This window comes from Lepisosteus platostomus, chromosome 8 (assembly GCF_059453375.1).
Source record: "Lepisosteus platostomus isolate fLepPlt1 chromosome 8, fLepPlt1.hap1, whole genome shotgun sequence".
In the NCBI taxonomy this organism is placed as follows: Eukaryota; Metazoa; Chordata; class Actinopteri; order Semionotiformes; family Lepisosteidae; genus Lepisosteus; species Lepisosteus platostomus.
In genome coordinates, this window is record NC_142618.1 from 25,030,042 (window position 1) to 25,048,150 (window position 18,109).

At 35.9% G+C, this 18,109-nt stretch overlaps 1 protein-coding gene across 3 annotated transcripts in view; it reads right to left on the minus strand.

Moving 5' to 3' along the window:
* Window positions 1-18,109, minus strand: part of scn5lab (sodium channel, voltage gated, type V-like, alpha b) — a 201,886-nt gene that overhangs the window by 158,933 nt on the left and 24,844 nt on the right. For all 3 annotated transcript variants that reach the window (XM_088642957.1, XM_088642958.1, XM_088642956.1), the window contains exons 2-3: window positions 5,530-5,839; window positions 2,295-2,415 (exon numbers count right to left, since the gene is read on the minus strand). In XM_088642957.1, coding sequence (XP_088499083.1) covers window positions 2,295-2,415; window positions 5,530-5,799 — 391 coding nt within the window. In that variant the 5' untranslated portion in view covers window positions 5,800-5,839. The remainder of the gene's footprint in view (window positions 1-2,294; window positions 2,416-5,529; window positions 5,840-18,109) is intronic.

Below are 18,109 nucleotides of genomic sequence, written 5' to 3' on the forward strand. Positions count from 1 at the left end.
AATAAATGCCCAAAACCGGATGATGTAATTAATAAAGTATTACAGGGATCTGTATTAAGACCACTGCTCTCGTTTATATTTATGATCTAATACTTTGATTTAGCTAGCAAACTAGTTATGTTCACAAGTGATACTAAACTAGGAGGATTACCAAACATAAAATTCAAAAGGTCTTAAACCAAATTTACAACATGTTGTATGCAGGAAGCAAAAACAAAATACCTAAAATGGTTAATGTCATGCTTGAAAATAATCATACCTATTATATTTTGTAGAGACGTAATTGGTAGTAATAGAAACAGGATATACTGTCTGGGGAAGCAACAAATAAGGGGAAACAAAATGGTAGGATATACATACCGTATAGAGTATTTAGTGTGTATATATATAAAGTGTCAAATTAAAATCAAGGGATATTACTCTAAAAGATTTTATTTAGAAATCAATGCAGAATTGCCATGAAGATACAAACAAGAAAGATATTTCTATTCTGGAATTCACTTAGGTGAGCAGCCAGAATCATTCCTGGCCTCAAAGGAATGCCCCACACTGACAGACTAAAAGAACAGGCTTTCCAGTTTTGAACAGATAAGACTATAAGGGAACCAACTCAAATATTCAAAATCATCAGGGCCTTGATACAATCCATCCTATGGCTGTGTTCAAATTCAACAGGGCAACAACAGTAGAAACTACAAAGATACACTTCTAAACATTTCACAGAGGTATTTTATTACACAAAAATGTTATGCGAGTATGGAACAAGCTACCTTCCGATATTCTAGGTCACAGACGCTTCTGAAAATGTTCTTTAAGAAACAAAAAGGAACTTTAAAAAAAGATGCCTGTTGTAAAGGCATCATTAACAATTATAGCTTGTGCTGAACCCATCCACTAAAACAATCAATTCAAGCATTTGGTTTAAGCTCAGGTCCACCATGTGTTGGTTTCAAGTCAAGCTTGCCTTGTGTACTCAAATTATTGCTGAAGTGTGTAGTGGTACGAACAAGAGGAAAGTATGTACAGTACCTTACAAAGACAGGGATGTTAAGGTTTATGTTAAACATGAATCATGTTACAATGATTTTATACACCTTTTCAGAACTATATTGTAGCACACCAGCACGTTTTCTCTGATCTTTTACAGTATATCCCAACTGTTTAGTAGTCATTATCATTTTGTGTTTTTACATGTAGTGAAGACTGCTCATACCTTAAAAACCTTCTGAGGACATACAGTAGGTGTTTCATACTCAAACCAAGGTTGTGTACTCCATATTAAATCAATTTGAACTCTGCCCATTTTCATTTTCTCTCATGTGATGGAAATATAACCAGGGTAGCACAGAATAATCATCTTTTCTGGGTAGTAAACAGCACTTTATAAATTAGGTCTAGTATATACTGTATAATTGTATTATATACTGTATTCATACAAAACTAAATGAAAAAATAAGACACCTTGAAATTCAGATATTTTAGTCACTGCTAGTACCCTTGTAATTCTCCATATTGACGACTTTATTAACATGAGTTACGTGATTTCCACAGAAATCTATGGTATTGACAAGTAGAAATAACTTGAGGAAATAAAAACTTACATTTTCCACTTGCTTAGACCTGACAGACAGAGAACACTATACTGTAGATTACTGCACATGTAAACGTCATTAGACATTTTTACATTAGAATCCATAGGAAATTTGCAGCAGACAGGTCTCTGCAATTATGCCAGAAGGATACATGTATAATTAAAAAGCAAATTAAGATATCTCCGCAGTAATTTGTAATTGTATTTTATTAACTTAACTACAAACAGAATCTAGTGAAAACAGCACTAATTCTCTAGGAAAATTATATTGTAAGGCTATTAGATCATGTACAAGAACTATTTGACAAGTGCTGTGCAGATTTGCTCTGATTCACTCAAGCATACTGTACATGTGCAAAAGAGAAATGTATATTCTAAAAAAGATACACTTGTGAATGCTTTCTCAGGTAAATATTTTTTTCTGTTTACTCATTTGATAACAGGGTCAGATATAGTGCACCACAGCTTGATTCTCTTATAAGAATCATTTTGGAATTTGTAAAACCAATTAAAAAAAGACACTTGGCTGACAGTCAGAGTCTGAAATGGACTTCTGATTCATTCACTTAATTCCTTAGGAGTAACTGCTAGTTTTCATGCAATGCAGCACATTTGGATTACATTCTATCTTTCATAAATCTCCAAATAATACCTCCATCGTTAAACAGAGGAAAGCACAATATTGTACCAAAATATAAAGGATATGAGTGTACTAAAATTTTTATTGATGCTCTTCTGACAGGATGGAAGGGACTAAAAATATACAGTGCAGGTGTGGCACTAAATCGGAAGATGGCCTTCCCTTTGTTCAGTACTATAAAAGTCTGTGGAGAGAAAAAGACTGTTGTTAAAAACAAAAACAAAACACTGATTGCTTAGACATAACCAATACTTAAGCAACACGAGATGCTTTTGCACAAAACATAGCTCATGTTGAGAAGGTCAAGATTCTGTTATATCCCAAACAGGCAGAAGGAAGTCTCAATAAAAATTACATTGGAACTCTGCAAATGTGAAAAATGAACTCTTAATCCTACCACTTCTGCAGGCAACAGCTCTTCTTAGGCCAGGCTTAGCAAGAAACGCTTTGTGATTGTATTGACCAATTCTTGAAAGTTATCCCTGTCTTTAAACTCAATTAAAATCATAAATGTTATCCATTCTTACAGAGGGAAAATGGGTTAGCTCTTTCCTTTTTCAACTCACATTTTTCATTCAGCTTTATGTACATAGTTCCAGAAAACCCCAAAAAATAAGGCCTGAATGTTATTGATTCGACCCGATTGAAAAGAAAGCATAAACCATTAAGCTAAAAAGATTCTCCTTTTAGGAGATCAATAAGTTGAAATCATTATTTATCTGTATGTTAAAGGAATACTTGAGAAACAAAAACCATTCCTTATTCCACAGGGCTTAGCTGCCACTTGTGCAGCATTAATTATCAAAGTGAAACATCCACCATTTGCTCACTTCCCTAGTTGCAGAATGTCTAGTTGCAGATGCAGAAAGTCAACAAAGCCAGCCAGGGGAGATAACTGCATCACTGAGTAGATAGGAAAGATCGGAAATGGTCTGTATTGTGTTTAAACAGCACCTCACATATCCTGATGTTTTTTTAGAAAGACGGGGTTTTTAACTGAAGTGCATTTTCGCACTATTAGCAGGTTGCGTGCTTACACAGTTATGTGCTTTTGCAATGTGGTCTAAGGATAAGTTGAGTGCTCTAAACCACTCAACTGAGCTTGAAATATGCTTATAGCTTTTACGGAATACTTCACTAAAATGACATGTGATCCTGTAATCATGTTTTGAAGTTTCAGGGGAATTCTAATATGGACCCTGTTTCAGATCTTTAATTACCAACTACAAAAACTGCAAGCTAAAAGCAAGACAGGTTGATTGAAAGATCAAAGTTCTTTAATGAACCCACTTACCCAACAAGTAACAACCACCAAGAGACCACTTGTAAGATAATTATCCCAATACTTTTACTCCTTTAAAATAAATTGGTTCAATGCAACTAATTTGACTGGCTTTATTAAAAATGAAATACGGAGAAGTTATACTTACTGTACAGTATCAGTCATGATTTTGCATGCGAAATTAATATTAAAGGAAATCTCAGTTTAGACTTCATTGTCCCAAAACCTCTGGTAGGCATTATACAGTATGAATAACTAATGGATGAATACAATTTTTTCATGATAATTTAAACTATTGTTAACCCCAAGTCTTTTGGGAAATAACTCAATAAAATGAGCACCAAGACAAGTCAACTGACAACAGATAAAGGATTAATGTGGCCATTTTAGATAATCTCTGCATCACATGTAGGCTTCTTCAAGGGAAATGTTTCACCTCAACCTTTGTTTCCTCAGAACATGAAAGCTTCCTGACACATTTTCAGCTCAAATGCCCTGTGGTGATTTCATCCACTCCAGATATGCCTTGTCAATGTCACTGAGAATGCTTATTAAGGTGACAAATGTTCTGGGGGCTGGACAATAAATTCAGTGAAGACAACACGTGAAACAGGCAAGAAAACAAAAAAAGACAGGGGCTTCTGAAAGTGCTGATGAAGGTAAATGGACATTATATAACAGGACCACAGAGATATGTAAGGTGTATCAAATTCCTTACATCAATTCATTTTAGGATTTAGGCAGTGGAAGCGCTTATGTGCACAACCACCTAGTATCAACTTCATCAGACATTAAAATTTTCCATGTATCTGAAAATGTGACATGCAACGTGTAAGTTTAAAGGGTTCATACTCAGCTTTGACATGAATAAGGCGAGTGTCATTTTTGTAGTTATATGGAGTTTAGTAAATTTGTATATTATATAGTATATTGTATAGTAAATCAGAACAGTTTGACATTTCTTCAGCAAATGTGTGAAACTAGCATTCTTTATTTTGGAATAGCCTTTGAACATAGATTAACTTTAAATAAATATAACATGACCAAGTATTCATTGTATTTAATGGACAGGGAGCAGAGCTGCTCTACTAAAGTATGTTGTTCTAGTCAGTGACATTTTGCTCTTTTGTCAGATTTTGGCTCCAGGCATTTTGAGTGGAGCTGTGACCTCTCTCTCAGTTCACTCTATGATGCACTGTTACTGCACTGAAATGGCAGTGCAAAAAATAAGTGATCAGCCTCACAATACAATTTTCAGGGAACAGCTACAGTATATGTATTCAGTTCTTCCTGGGCTGAGGTGCGCGAACTGGCATGTCAAGCCAAACTAATCTGTTTTCAAACATATTTCAGCCATCAGACTTGATTAGAAGCCAATAGTTTCCTTCAATAAAATTCAGGGAAGGAGACGAATAATGTTATATTATTGGTGTTAAAACACCAATAAAAAAATTTAGTATCCTTTACCCTAAGCAGAACTATGATTTTCCTCAAATAAGTATAATTTTGGTTTATGACATCTGAAGAAATGTCAGTCTTATATGGTATATGAAAAGGCACAACAGAGTATTGGTACATTTTACCTATGGGTAATATTCACAACTGCTTATCCATTTCTTGACATTTTTAATATGGTGGATAATGGTGCAAAAAAGTGAAACTATCTGAATTAACATCTCCAAATTAAATGAAAATTTCTCACACATTGGAGGGGTGGATAAATCTCATACACCCTGCTATTCAAGTAAAATAAGAAATACACACTAGGACAGAAAAGACACTTAAGACATAAACACAAAGTGAAGTAATTCAAGTAGGGAGCTGCACCAGCATGCGTAGGTGGCAAAGCAACAGGTAAAGGTTTATTCCATGCTGAAAAGCAAAGAAGAGTTTCACACTTGAAGAACACCCCACAGTGGAAACGTTGCGTCTCTTTTTGATTCAGCATGGGACAAACCTTTACCTGTTCCCTACAAAGTAAAGCAGCCTACTTACATGGATACACACGGCACTTACTTTCTGGTTGTTGTAGTAGTAAGAGTCAAAATCGTCCAGAGGCACACCAACGAGTTCAGAAGGAATGTCGCCAAAGATACGCGGCAGCTGCTTGCCGGCCTCGAGGTCGGCTCGTGGCTTTGGTAGCTCCACGTCACCAAGATCCTCTCGGTACTCCTGCTTGGCATTCCTGGCCTGCTCCTCAGCAATCCGGTTCTCAATAGCAGCCAGGGATTCACGTGTGAACCGGCGCAAGCTGTCAGGACCCGGTGGTAACAACAGGGTTGCCATCTTTTCATCCTGATTGTTGTGTACTAGTTTTTACTTGCAGCTAAGAAAAGGACAAAGGAAAAACAGGATAGATACAAGTCCATATGCCAGACAAGTGAATACAAAGACTGACATATGCAGGGAGCACAAAAAAGCAGAAGTAATGTAATTCTTCAATTGTTTTTTTTTTAAAAACAGCCCTTACCCTATTTTAAGGTACTCTTTAACCTAAAAAGCCAATCGGCGGTTAACTTTGTTCCAAAATAAAGAAATAAGAGGTTCAATCATGGAATTTCATCACGTATTTTGCTTGAAATAAGATGCTTTCTTTAAAGAAAATAAAGTATATTAATAAAAGAAATCCTCCTTCTATTAAGTGCCAAAATCCTCATAGGCACCGAAAAAGTCATCCCAGTAGACTTCTTCAGAACACACAGTAAACATGAACCAGTAGATACAAACATAAACTACTGTATGTGGACGTAAATTTTAAACCCAGAAGAGGAGACAGGAGACACTTCTTTACCCTGAGAGTTGTGGGCATCTCAAACAATATTGTTGATGAAGTTTACACCACGGCTATTTTAAATGACAGGATAAGATTCTCAAATCAATTATTGGAGCTACTATATTCCAAAAAGGCCTCTTTTCATTTGTAAACCTTTTTACATTCTTAATGCTACAATATCTTAACAGGGTAATGTAACACAAAAAACAGTAGAGGCAGATGATAACCTAAGTTAGCAATCAAGAAAGGATTTCAAAGAAAAGGTAAGATGTTCTAAGTATTAGATTCACAGTATGTTTTGATGTACAGTATCTAGGTTACCTGAGGGCAATTTATTTCCTAATGAGGCTCTGCAACGTAAATCTACTCACTGAAGCATCTTGTCATGGGAAGCACAGTGTAAAATGGCTAATTCAGCAGGACTGTTCACTTATTTAGGTACTACTATATCACAAAGGAATATCACAATAATACTGGAGTTTACAAAAACCCTCATTCTGCACCAACTTAGTAGCCATGTATGTTGTAACTGACATTGAATTAAATTTCTGCAGTGACCCAGCATTTCTGACAGCTCTGAATAACTCAAGGTCAACAATATTCATAATGAATATGAACCACTGTAACACTGTATCAAAACGGCCTTTCCTTTCTCCCTTGGATGGCTCCGTGTATTAATCAAAGACAAAACTTAAAATGTCAAAAACTGTTATTAGTCCACTAAAGGTATACTATTCTGCCTTTTGTTTAGTGTGTACAGTAAATATATTAATAGGTGAAGCCAATGCTTTAAAACTGATATCGTTCTTTCTCACACAAATGGACAATTCATATCCAAATTGCAACATTGCAATGCTAGGACCTGCATTATCTTGAAAGCTTCACAACTAGCTTGAATGTTGGCTTAGCTTAATAATTCTAGGTAATTTGATGTACATACTGTTAATGCAAAAATATGCAACACTGCTGTTAGGTAATCTGCTCTAGTTGTATTTCAGATATAAAGGCCAGGGACCATCTACTGTTTAAGAGAAAGTAAGCTTAGTTGTGTAAAAGGGCAATTGTTATATTATGCTACATACTGCAGATAACGTACAACTGTGCAGTCTACACAGAATTATTTCTTACATGGTTTATCTAAAGGTCTCTCATTCCCCAAATAACTTCCTCTCATTTTTAATCTTTTTTATGTTCTTCTGGCTATTGACACATCTACTTTATAGGATGTAGTAGTTCAGATGGGTAGCTGCGTCAGCATGGGTAGGCTGCAAAGGAACAAGTAATAGGTTAACTCCATGCTGAAAGGAGAAGAAAGAAAACACAACGTTTCAGCCGTGGAGACACCTCACCCCTGAAGAAGGCTTTACTTTATAGGATGTAGTAAGAAGAGGCAGTACTGCAGTGATCCTTCCTTTGAAAAGGAAGGTTTGGCATTGCTTGCAAAATACCAATACCGGTGTCCTGGGGCTTTTTTTGGATATTGATCCATAGACTCAGTGTTTGCAGGGACATCCTCCATCCCCACCCCCCACCCCCATCCTGAATGCTAAAGCACAAATGTCCTTTCCCCCATGAAAAATGTATTAGTCCCAGCAACATCTCGTAAGTGGCAACACTAGATAGCTGCCGTGCTCTAATCACCCCTTTCACAGATGGCATTTTTCATGGCAGCCTGTTGTCTACTAAATGAAAGCTGCTGCCTGTGATTATATTTCACTTGCACTGAGTGTGATAGTCAGTTTTTAGTTAATGTGTTAAACCTCCCACTGTGCTTTATTGGGTTCATTTCAAGTCACTGATGCAATACATTTCCCTTCAGATTTCATGTTTACCAAAAGAAGCCCCGCAGTTGCTGGAAGCTGGAATCCCCTTAAGATTCAGCAAACAAATCATATTAAAGGAACAAGTAGTAATAGGTTTATTCCATGCTGAAAAGAGAAGAGCGAAAACACAACGTTTCGGCTGTGAAGCCTTTCACACACCTGAAGAAGGCTTCACAGCCGAAACATTGTGTTTTCCATCTTCTCTTTTCAGCATGGAATAAACCTATCACTACCTGTTCCTTTGCAGACTATGCATGCTGACTCAGCTCCCCACCTGAACTTCTGTAAATCATATTAAACACCACTCACCCATGAAGAAAGGTTTGAAGTATGAAATGCTTTCATATGAAGAAAATTCATATACAAATCTTAAAAATCTACATATCATCATGCATAAAAAAATAAAACATGTGAGACTATTTTAGTGGTATAGATCTAAGGGTAACACACTATAGGAGGGCAAGGTGTTCGCCTGAGAGGTCAAATCTAGTTTTTTTTATTTTAAAATATTCTGATTGGTCTTTGAATTGGATTTTTTAAATCCTGTTCTTTACACATATCAAGAACATAATGTTAATATATATATATATCCATTCATGCTCTGCTGGACCCCAATGTTGACGAGAAAACAGACATGGCACTGTTGATAATTCAATCTATCTGAATAGATTAGGGTCTTTAGTATATATTCTTGCTGCTTTAATATGATAGTATATATTCTAACTGCTTTATTATTATTTAAATTTAAAGTTCAAACAACTTTGACAAGACCCATGAATTACAGTGTTGCAATAATAATTATCAGAACATTTTTAACTGCTTCATCCAATTCATGGTCGCAGTGGACCTGGAGCCTATCCCAGCAAGCAAAGGGCACAAGGCAGGGTACAGCCTGGACAAGACACCAGTACATTACAGGGAAAGCACAAACACAAACATACAGTATACTGTACTTACAACAAGGTCAATTGTCATAGAAGCCAGAACAAATACCACTATGACTTTGGGTTCTGGGAGAAAACCAGAGCACCTGGAGGTAACACAGATGAACACAGGAAAACATACAAACTCCAAGCAGATAGCACCCCAGATCCAGAATTGAACCCAGGGCCTCAGCACTGCAAAGCAGCAGTGCTGATCACTGCATCACCATGCCACCACAGAACATTGACCAAATGTATTATTGTTAAAAAGACTCCTTTGCCTTTCCTCACCCTCTCCTAGCAGGATTGATAGCTTTAAATTTTGGTTTAAATCTTATCTGACTGATTATAAACAATGTACAGTATGACTTTTTTGGGCATTGTTCTTCTTTGACAAAGTTGGTGTTCCACAGGACTCTGTTCTTGGTCCCATTTATTTTTGTATCTGCTGTATATTCTACAACTGTGCAAAGTCTTCATAGGTATGGTATACAGTAATTTCTTTTATATGTTCTACCTTTACTTCCAGATTTTGATCAAACACTTCTTTGATACAGTGTTTAGATGTTTTTAAAAATGAATGAAAAATAATGTAATCTGGACTTTAAACAAGGTGTTATGATGACTGGTTCTTTTTTACAACTGTACCAGTTTTAGACTGAGTATTTATGAGGCTGGAATTAGTTCACATCTGTGCAAAGAATCAAATGCAAGCTCTGTGTATTTCAGGCATTATTACTGTAATGCAGTGTTTGCTGGTGTATCCAAAAATGTCATAAACAAGTTGGAACATGTTCTGAACTTAGCTGTTTGTAAAATACCTTAAACTAAAATACTTGGGAATATCTGTTCTGTTTTCACTTCCTCTCACTAGCTCCCCGTAGATCTCAGATTTAAAATCAAAATACCACTGCACCTCTTTAAGGGGTTCAGTGCTTCAGCTCCTGACTACAACAGTGAATTGTTATCTCCTTATACAACATTTGCCCTCTTTGGACTCTGTTCTTCTCTCAGTTCTAAAAACTAAAGCTCTGTGCCTTGGGAGACATTCTGTTCATCTGTCCCAAGGCCTATGGAATAGTACTATAAAAATGTTAAGTAAAGATGATGATTTTTATCATCACCTCCTGAATTCATAATTATTGATGAAAGACATCAATAAACACAGACACCCAAACTCATTCATTTTTTAGGTTACCCTGATCTGTTAGCACAACTTGAGCCACCTTTTCTCCGGGCATGCTAGCTAAATTGGTTTAGTAAGTAGACAAAAGCAAAAGTCTTATAAAGTCACATAAGGGTTTTTACTGTTTGACTTACAGATTTCCTTTCACAAGCATTGCTACACTCCCCCAAACACAGCTTTATGATATTTGTGTATCTTTCATACCACTAAAAGATAAAGAGGTATAACACTCGGAATATCAGTTTATTCCCCAGTATCACAAGATTGTTACATTAACCATACATCTCCAAATATAGCTTGATTTCTAAATACATCTCTGAAAGGAAATTATTGCAGTTTTAATACTGCTCTTAATTTGCCATGTTGTCAACCGGCCATAAAAAAAACAACTTCCCATTTGATATCGGAATAGTAACATAACTATCTTTCATTAATCACATTAGCCGCCACAAAGCAGCCCATAAAACACACCCTGTTGGCAAGAATATCAAAGACCATTTAAATATTCAATCAGCAAAGTTTTAAAATGCTCAAGCTGTCTTGAGATTTTAGTAGAATCTGGCCAAGTTGACACATTAAAACAAGTTCTTTTCGATATTTTGGAACAGGGGACATTTGCAATTGTCAAGCACAGAGAAGTCGATTACATACATGTAAACCTTCACAAAAGAGTTCAATTTAAGTACATTTGCCAGGTTGAATGTAATCTTACAGGTACAGCTAATTTATCAGGAATATAATCATTGGTTAATAAAAAATATTTATTGTAGCCTTTTAATTAATTAACAATGCAGCTGTAAATCTTGGAGGAAACATGGTAAAGCCACATTCAATCTACCCATCAAGGTTGTTCTGGTGTCAAAAACATCCTTAATCCAATTTGTAGTCAAGGTCTCCACAATCAATACCTAGCTATGATAAATGTATTTGCAGATATAAGAGGGAATTGAGGTTTTAATTTGTGCATTCGTTCATACTTTCATTACGACAGTTGAATCTAACAGTGCATGTTTAAAACAATTACTACCCTCTAAGTGACAACCATAATACTTCTAATAAATAACTATTTTAGGGTCACCAATTTGATTATTGCAATTTATAGCTTAATGTTAAAGGTGAACCAATAAATTAAATCTTGATTTAGTAATAAGTAAATAACTTATTGAGTATTTACTTACTATATCTAATGGTGAGTGTACAGTATTTTTAACTATCCCTATATACAGTACTTGTCACTCATATACAGTAGTCATGTTAAAAGGTTATTTGTAATACAGGATAGAATAAAAAATGCAACTATAAATTAGTTTTAGGGCTGTTTTACAGACATTGATTTATTGTGCATACCGTGCAGACCTTATATAAAGTATTTTAAAGATATAACACTGTATCCCACTAAAGGCTAAATTTGGGACTTGAAATGAGAAAGAGATGAGAAAATGAGAAAGAAATGAGAGTAAAAACAGGACCGGGAGAGAGATATCAAGAATTGACAGCTTAGTTGTTGAATTAAAAATAAAGCAAAAGTACAATTACAGGTTCCATCAAAATTTAATGAAGAGACTGTTACCTTTATCAGCTTTCAGTGAGTTCCATTCTAAACAGCATCAGTTAATTCTTACATCAAGCCATGTCACAAAATTCAACAACCTACAGTAGGTTGAAATCCATTTTAACCATTATAGATTTTTCAAAGTTTTTAAAAGCAGTACACAGGGAACAGCTCCATAATTTAATATTGTCTTTGTTATCTTCCATGGAAAGCTACAGCAGGCACCACTCTGCCTTTCCACATTATGCAGTTTAATGAAACAAAAATGCACAATAACACAGTATTAAAGATATTTTATAACAAACATTGACCTATTTTTTTTTTTTACTCTGCTAACACCGGCCTTATTTTTGGCACCTGTCATAATCTTTCCCTCCTTCTACATTTACAGCGCCTTGCAAAAGTATTGAAACTCTTTGCTGCGGCAAACCTACAGTAAATTAATTTAGGCACACAAAATTATCAAAATAAGCCACATAATTTGTTTGAGTGGCCGATGTGTGCAATAATAGTGATTCTTGTGATTTCAGTATAATAACACCTACAGTACTTGTTTGAGGTTCTTTGTTGAGGCAGTGAATTTCAAGCAAAGACTCAATCAAGAAGAAGAAATAATTTTGTAAGAATGTCAGAGAAAACGTTATTGCAAAGCACAGACCAAGAGAAGGGTACAAAAAATATCAAAGTCTGAATATCCTTGTGTACAGTCTACAGAATCACTGCGACAGTGCCTAGATTAGGCCATATCTCCAAACTGGGCAGCCAGGCAAGAACAGGATTGGTGTGGGATGCCACTGTGAGGCCAGAAGCAACTTTGAAAGAGCAACAGAGCTTAATGGTTGAGATGAGATCAAATGTCCACAAGTTAACATTCAACAAGCTTGACCTGTATGGCTGAGTGGAAAAGTCGCACCAATTCCACATGTACTTCACAGCAAAGCATTTAGTGCTACTACAAACATGTGGCAAAAGGTTCTGTGGTTTGGATTTTTAAGTGTAATTGCAAAGCATAACATCTAGTAATCATGCTGTCCATGTACATTCCACAATCTGAAAAAGCCTCAGTAAATCTGCCAAGAAGGATGAGTAAAATCAGTAGGCAAAGTTGGTAGAAATTTGTCCAAAAACAATACTTATGACATTTACTGTAACTTATCTTACCCTTAGAAGTCTTCAGTTTGAACATTCGAGTTTGGAATAAAATATTCCATCCATCTATCCATCCATTTTCTAATTGGTTTATCCAATACAGGATATCCAGGGAGCTGGTGTCTTTTCCACTAAGCAATGGGCAAAACGCAGCATAGACCTTGGACCGGACACCGATCCATCGCAGGGCACTCATAAACACACACTCATATTAAAGACAATTTTCTCCTACCAGTATGTCTTTGGACTGTGGGAGGAAACCAGTACACAAGGGAACACATGGAAGAAAATACAAACTCCACACTGCCCCAGAACTGAGAGGTACTGTAGCAATGTTTATTACTGCACCACCATTTGTATGTTCTCTGTGTTTGTATGGGTTTTCACCTGGTACTCCAGTTTCCTCTCACAGTCAAAAGACATAGTGGTCGGTTAATTTGCTTATGGGAAAATTGGCCCAGGTGTAAGTGCGGGAGTGTCTATGCATGTCATGCGATGTACTGGCATCCTATCCAGGGTATATCCCACCCTGCACCGCTTATTTGTCATGATTCACCTCACTAGCAGCCCTGAATTGGATGAAGCATTAGAAGAAGGATTTATATTTAAAGTACATCAAACTCAACCAGTAGTGGAGTTAAAAATGCCCTGTTACTTTTGCATTATCTCCATCTCTAGACTGGTGTCAGCATGTTACTGTAGTTAAGTCTGTTTTACTGTTAGAAACCAGTGGCTGGCATGTTTGCAGAGAGATACATTTGCTTGTCTTGTCGAGATTAATGGATATATCTGCTGTTCTGTTCCAGCTACATATTAATAAATCACCTGTTTGCAAGTCACCTTAAAAAGATGCTTAAAGTCACAGTCACTAAATGCCATAACAAAGCATACGGAAACTAGAATTCTTGTAAGGAGTTCTTGTACTTTTTGTACTTTTAGGAGAAAGTTTGATGTATGTACAGATAATTCCAAGGCGAATATTTAAAGTTCTCTTGAGAAAGCTGCCAAAGAAACACTGCCCAGTCACCTAGATGTTATGTGACTGTTTATATATAACGACTGTGAGTGACATTTTATTTAGGACAATGGTAAAATAACCTTCATTCATTTAATAATGCATATTAATTCATTTCTGAAATATTCACAAATTACCTAAAGCACAACTATGCGAAAACCTGACATTCTAATTACATAGTAAATGACACAATTTTGGGTCTTGCAGTTGAATGTTGCAAGTCAAACTCAAGCAATCAGACAGATCAGGTAGATTCACAATGTAGAAGCAATCTAAAAGCATTTCTTGTCAGGTAGTAGACATAAAGGCAGAAGTTTTTTTTTTTTCTAGGTGACATTAATGGCTGATTTTTGAAAACCAATTTTTGGAAACTGCTCAAGTAGCTAAAATCAACACCACTGTCTAAACACTGGGAAGTAAGAGCAACTTATATAAACTAAAACTACACTAGGCCTGTCTACAGTATAACAGCTTGGATAGGCTAACACTCTCATAATACAGTCTCTTAATCGTAAGAAAGGTTATGTAAATTGCACAGATTACAAATAAATGTTGAAAATACTGCTCAAACAGCATGCTTACATAAAATGTGTGATGCAAAAGTTCTACAAGTAAAGAAATTAGTTTCAAAGCCACAACATTACAAAGGGGTGCCAGTAAAACAACCATTTAAGTGCTTCACTACAGTTAGGGTACACATAAGTAACAGAAAAAATAAAATAATTGTGAAGTGTGACAGAGGTACAAACTCAAAAATATATACTACAAAAAATAATAAAATGGAACCTCATTACACATGAAAAAAATCACTTTAACATGATGAGACTAATATTGAATTTCACTCTGAAATTAAGAATATGGGTGTCATGTTAGTAATGTTGCAACAACAGGATTTTCAATATCTTCACAGGATTTTTTCACACCCATATACTGTATGCCACTATACACATTTAACATATAATTAACCCCATTATTCTGTGCTTTCATCACTTTGTGATGAAATTACTGTATTTTATGGAACGCACCATTCACGAGCATGTTCAGTATGCTTCTGCTCATATTTTAACAAAAAGCAAAGACACATTTCACCAATTCTGGTTTCTGTGAAATTCAGAGTTTGTTTTCATGAGTGGGCATTAATTATCGGTGGTAGTACAGGTGGGTAGCTGCATCAGCATGCGTAGGCTGCAAAGGGACCTGGCTTCCACGGGTGAAACGTTGTGTTTTCTTTCTTCTCTTTTCAGCATGGAATAAACCTATTACTTATTAATTATTGGTGGGCATTAGCCAGGTCCCTCTCTGGTTTCGACAAAACATCACTGACTCATTCTGCTTGCGTGATCCTGCAAGCTTGTAGTGACATCAGTGAAATGCATACTGCATGTCCAATTGGCACTAACTCCCTCTTATAAGGCACTGCACTTGCCAGATGTCAAAAAGATTAGTGGTTCTGACAGGCAATCATGGTCTACAGATCCTTGTTCTCTCTGTGTGGGTACAGGAGTCTGTAAAACCACGTCTTAAGCAATAGGGAACTCCAGCTTAGAAAAAGTCGTACTACTCAGCTACTGTATAAAATGAATGGTTAGCCAGCATCTTATACTACAGATCACATAATATTATAGGTGGTTAAGCAATCCATGTTCTACTGAAGCTGGCTGACAAGCTTTCCTTAATCCTCAACAACACACTCAGGACAACATCACATTCCGTGCTTACATATGTAGAATCTGCAATTCCATACTCAACTCGGAAACCTGATAGAAACCTATCTGTCTATTATAACTCAAATTTTGTTTAAAAACATTTTCCAGTTTTTTAGCATTCTCCTCAAAGTAGTTAAATTATTCTAATTTCCAATTTAAAAAAGTTCTAATTTAGGAAGGCTTAGTTTGTTTTTAAGTTCTCCTTGTTTTAATGTTAAGTGCTTTCAGATAGTAGGTTGCGAAAGGCAATATACTGTATAAAGTAAAGGTGGTGTTGGAAAAAAACAGCTGTCTCCAAAAAGGCTATGAAGCAATCTTTGAAATCTCTCCTACCATACAGAAAAACTTGATCTGCTCAAGAAAGACAATCTATTATTCATTCTGTAATATCCTGCATTAAATCTAAAAGTGCTTAATAAATAAGTCATATACAGTAACCTTGAAAATCAAACGCAATATGTTATGGAGTCATCTCAGATATTTATGTCCATCTATTTCAAAACATAAATTGTACAGGACAGCATCATAAATTGTCACATAAATGTACAAACAGGGGGAAAGACTCCAACCCAAAGCTCCAAAACCCTTATGCCTTAGTGTAAACATTTGCAGAACTTTGTTTCAAATTATTGTTTAGTTATCACTCAGTGGAACTCTGCAAGAGAAAGACGAGACAAAATCAATTTAAGAAAATGACAAAAGAAGAAAGAAAGAGATGAGAATGCTATGATAGAATATTCAAGCCTTGGCAATCAGTAACCATGCTTACATCCTCCCATGCTGATTTCCCAAGGGGATACATTTGAAATGTACTCCCAAGAGGCTCCAGGAACATTTAAAGAGAACCTTCTTAATGCATCCAGAGACAGGAATGAATCAATATGGGGTTTCCAGATTAATATGGCCCCCTCCTTTACTAAGAGGTATATTTCTAACCTTGTGGACTATGGCTTTTGCACTAGTGAGATGTAGAACTTTTGTTTCCATTGATGTTTTTGTTTTGTTGTCAATACAAGTTTTGCATTAACAAATATCTATATGTTCTTCCTTTTGAAAACATATGCTTTAGAAAAAAGAAAAAAAGAATTTTCCCTGTGACCTTTTTCTATAATTCTGATAAAATACAACAAACACCGTTTCCTCAGTTCATTCATTACTAGTTTAGACACATTGCAGTGTTCAATGCCTGTTACACTACAGTTGTGCAACTAAACAGATACTGTACATATGATTGAGTAAACCTAAGTCCTCATCTTACACACAGTTAACCCAATGAAACAAATAACACAAAACTTGATACTTTTAGTGAATTCTGGTCCATTCCTCCTTACAACATTTCAAAGGGGTTTAGGGCTGGACTTTGACTAGGCCATTGTAGAACACAGTTTCTTCTTCTGCAGCTGTTCTTTTGTTAAATCTGCCTGTATGTTTAGGATTATTGTCTTGCTGCAAGACCCACTTCAGTTCAGCTTCAGGTCACAGATGGATGGCCTGACATTCTCCTCTAGAATCTTCTAATACAATACAGAGTTCATGGTTGTGTCAATGATGGCAAGCTGTCCAGGTCCTGAGGCAGTAAAGCAGCCTCAAACCATCATACTACTATCACCATGCTTGACAACTGGGATGAACTTCATCTGTTGGTTTGGTTGGTTCGTTTTCATCAAACATAATGTTTCTCATTGAGGCAAAAAAATTCTACCTTTGATTCGTCTGTCTACAGAATATTGTTCCAGAATCCTTGTGGCTTGTCTATGTGCTCTTTGCTGAACTTTGGATGGACAGCAATGTTCTTTTTAGAAAGGAGCGGTTTTCTCTTATAAACCCATAAACACCATTCTTGTTCAGTCGTTTTCTGAAAGTTAAGACATGAACTGTATGTAACATTAGCCAAGTGGAGAGTGGCCTGCAGTTACTTTAGTGTTACTCTGGGGTTCTTTGTAACTTTCATAATGATTTTCCGTTTTGTTCTTGGAAAGTTTGGTAGCATAACCACTTTTTGCTAGAGTGACTGTGGTCTTAAACTTTCTCCATTTGTAGATTATCAGTTTGACACTGGATTGGTTGAGTCCCAAATTCTTTGAATGGTTTTGCAACCATTTCTGTACTAACAAGCATCATTAACTGTTCTTCTGACATCCTCAGAAGTTTCCTTAGATCTTGTCATGAAACACCCGTATGGTGAAAACCAAACTCACAATGTTCCTAAACTTTATATGGTGTGGGGCCTTCTAGACTCTTCTAGACTTCGAGACTCAGCCCCAAAGATCGTTCTACTAACTTATACACTATAATTACTTATTATAATTATATATTTACTTAATTACTATAACCCCAACTGGTTATTTACAAACAGATTGGTTTTGATTAAAGAATTCTGTTAAGGTAAAAGTAGAAACTTTTCAGATTTATCTTTAGGTCCTCAAACTTTTCTTTGGCATTGTGTGTAACAATTCGGATCATAAATAG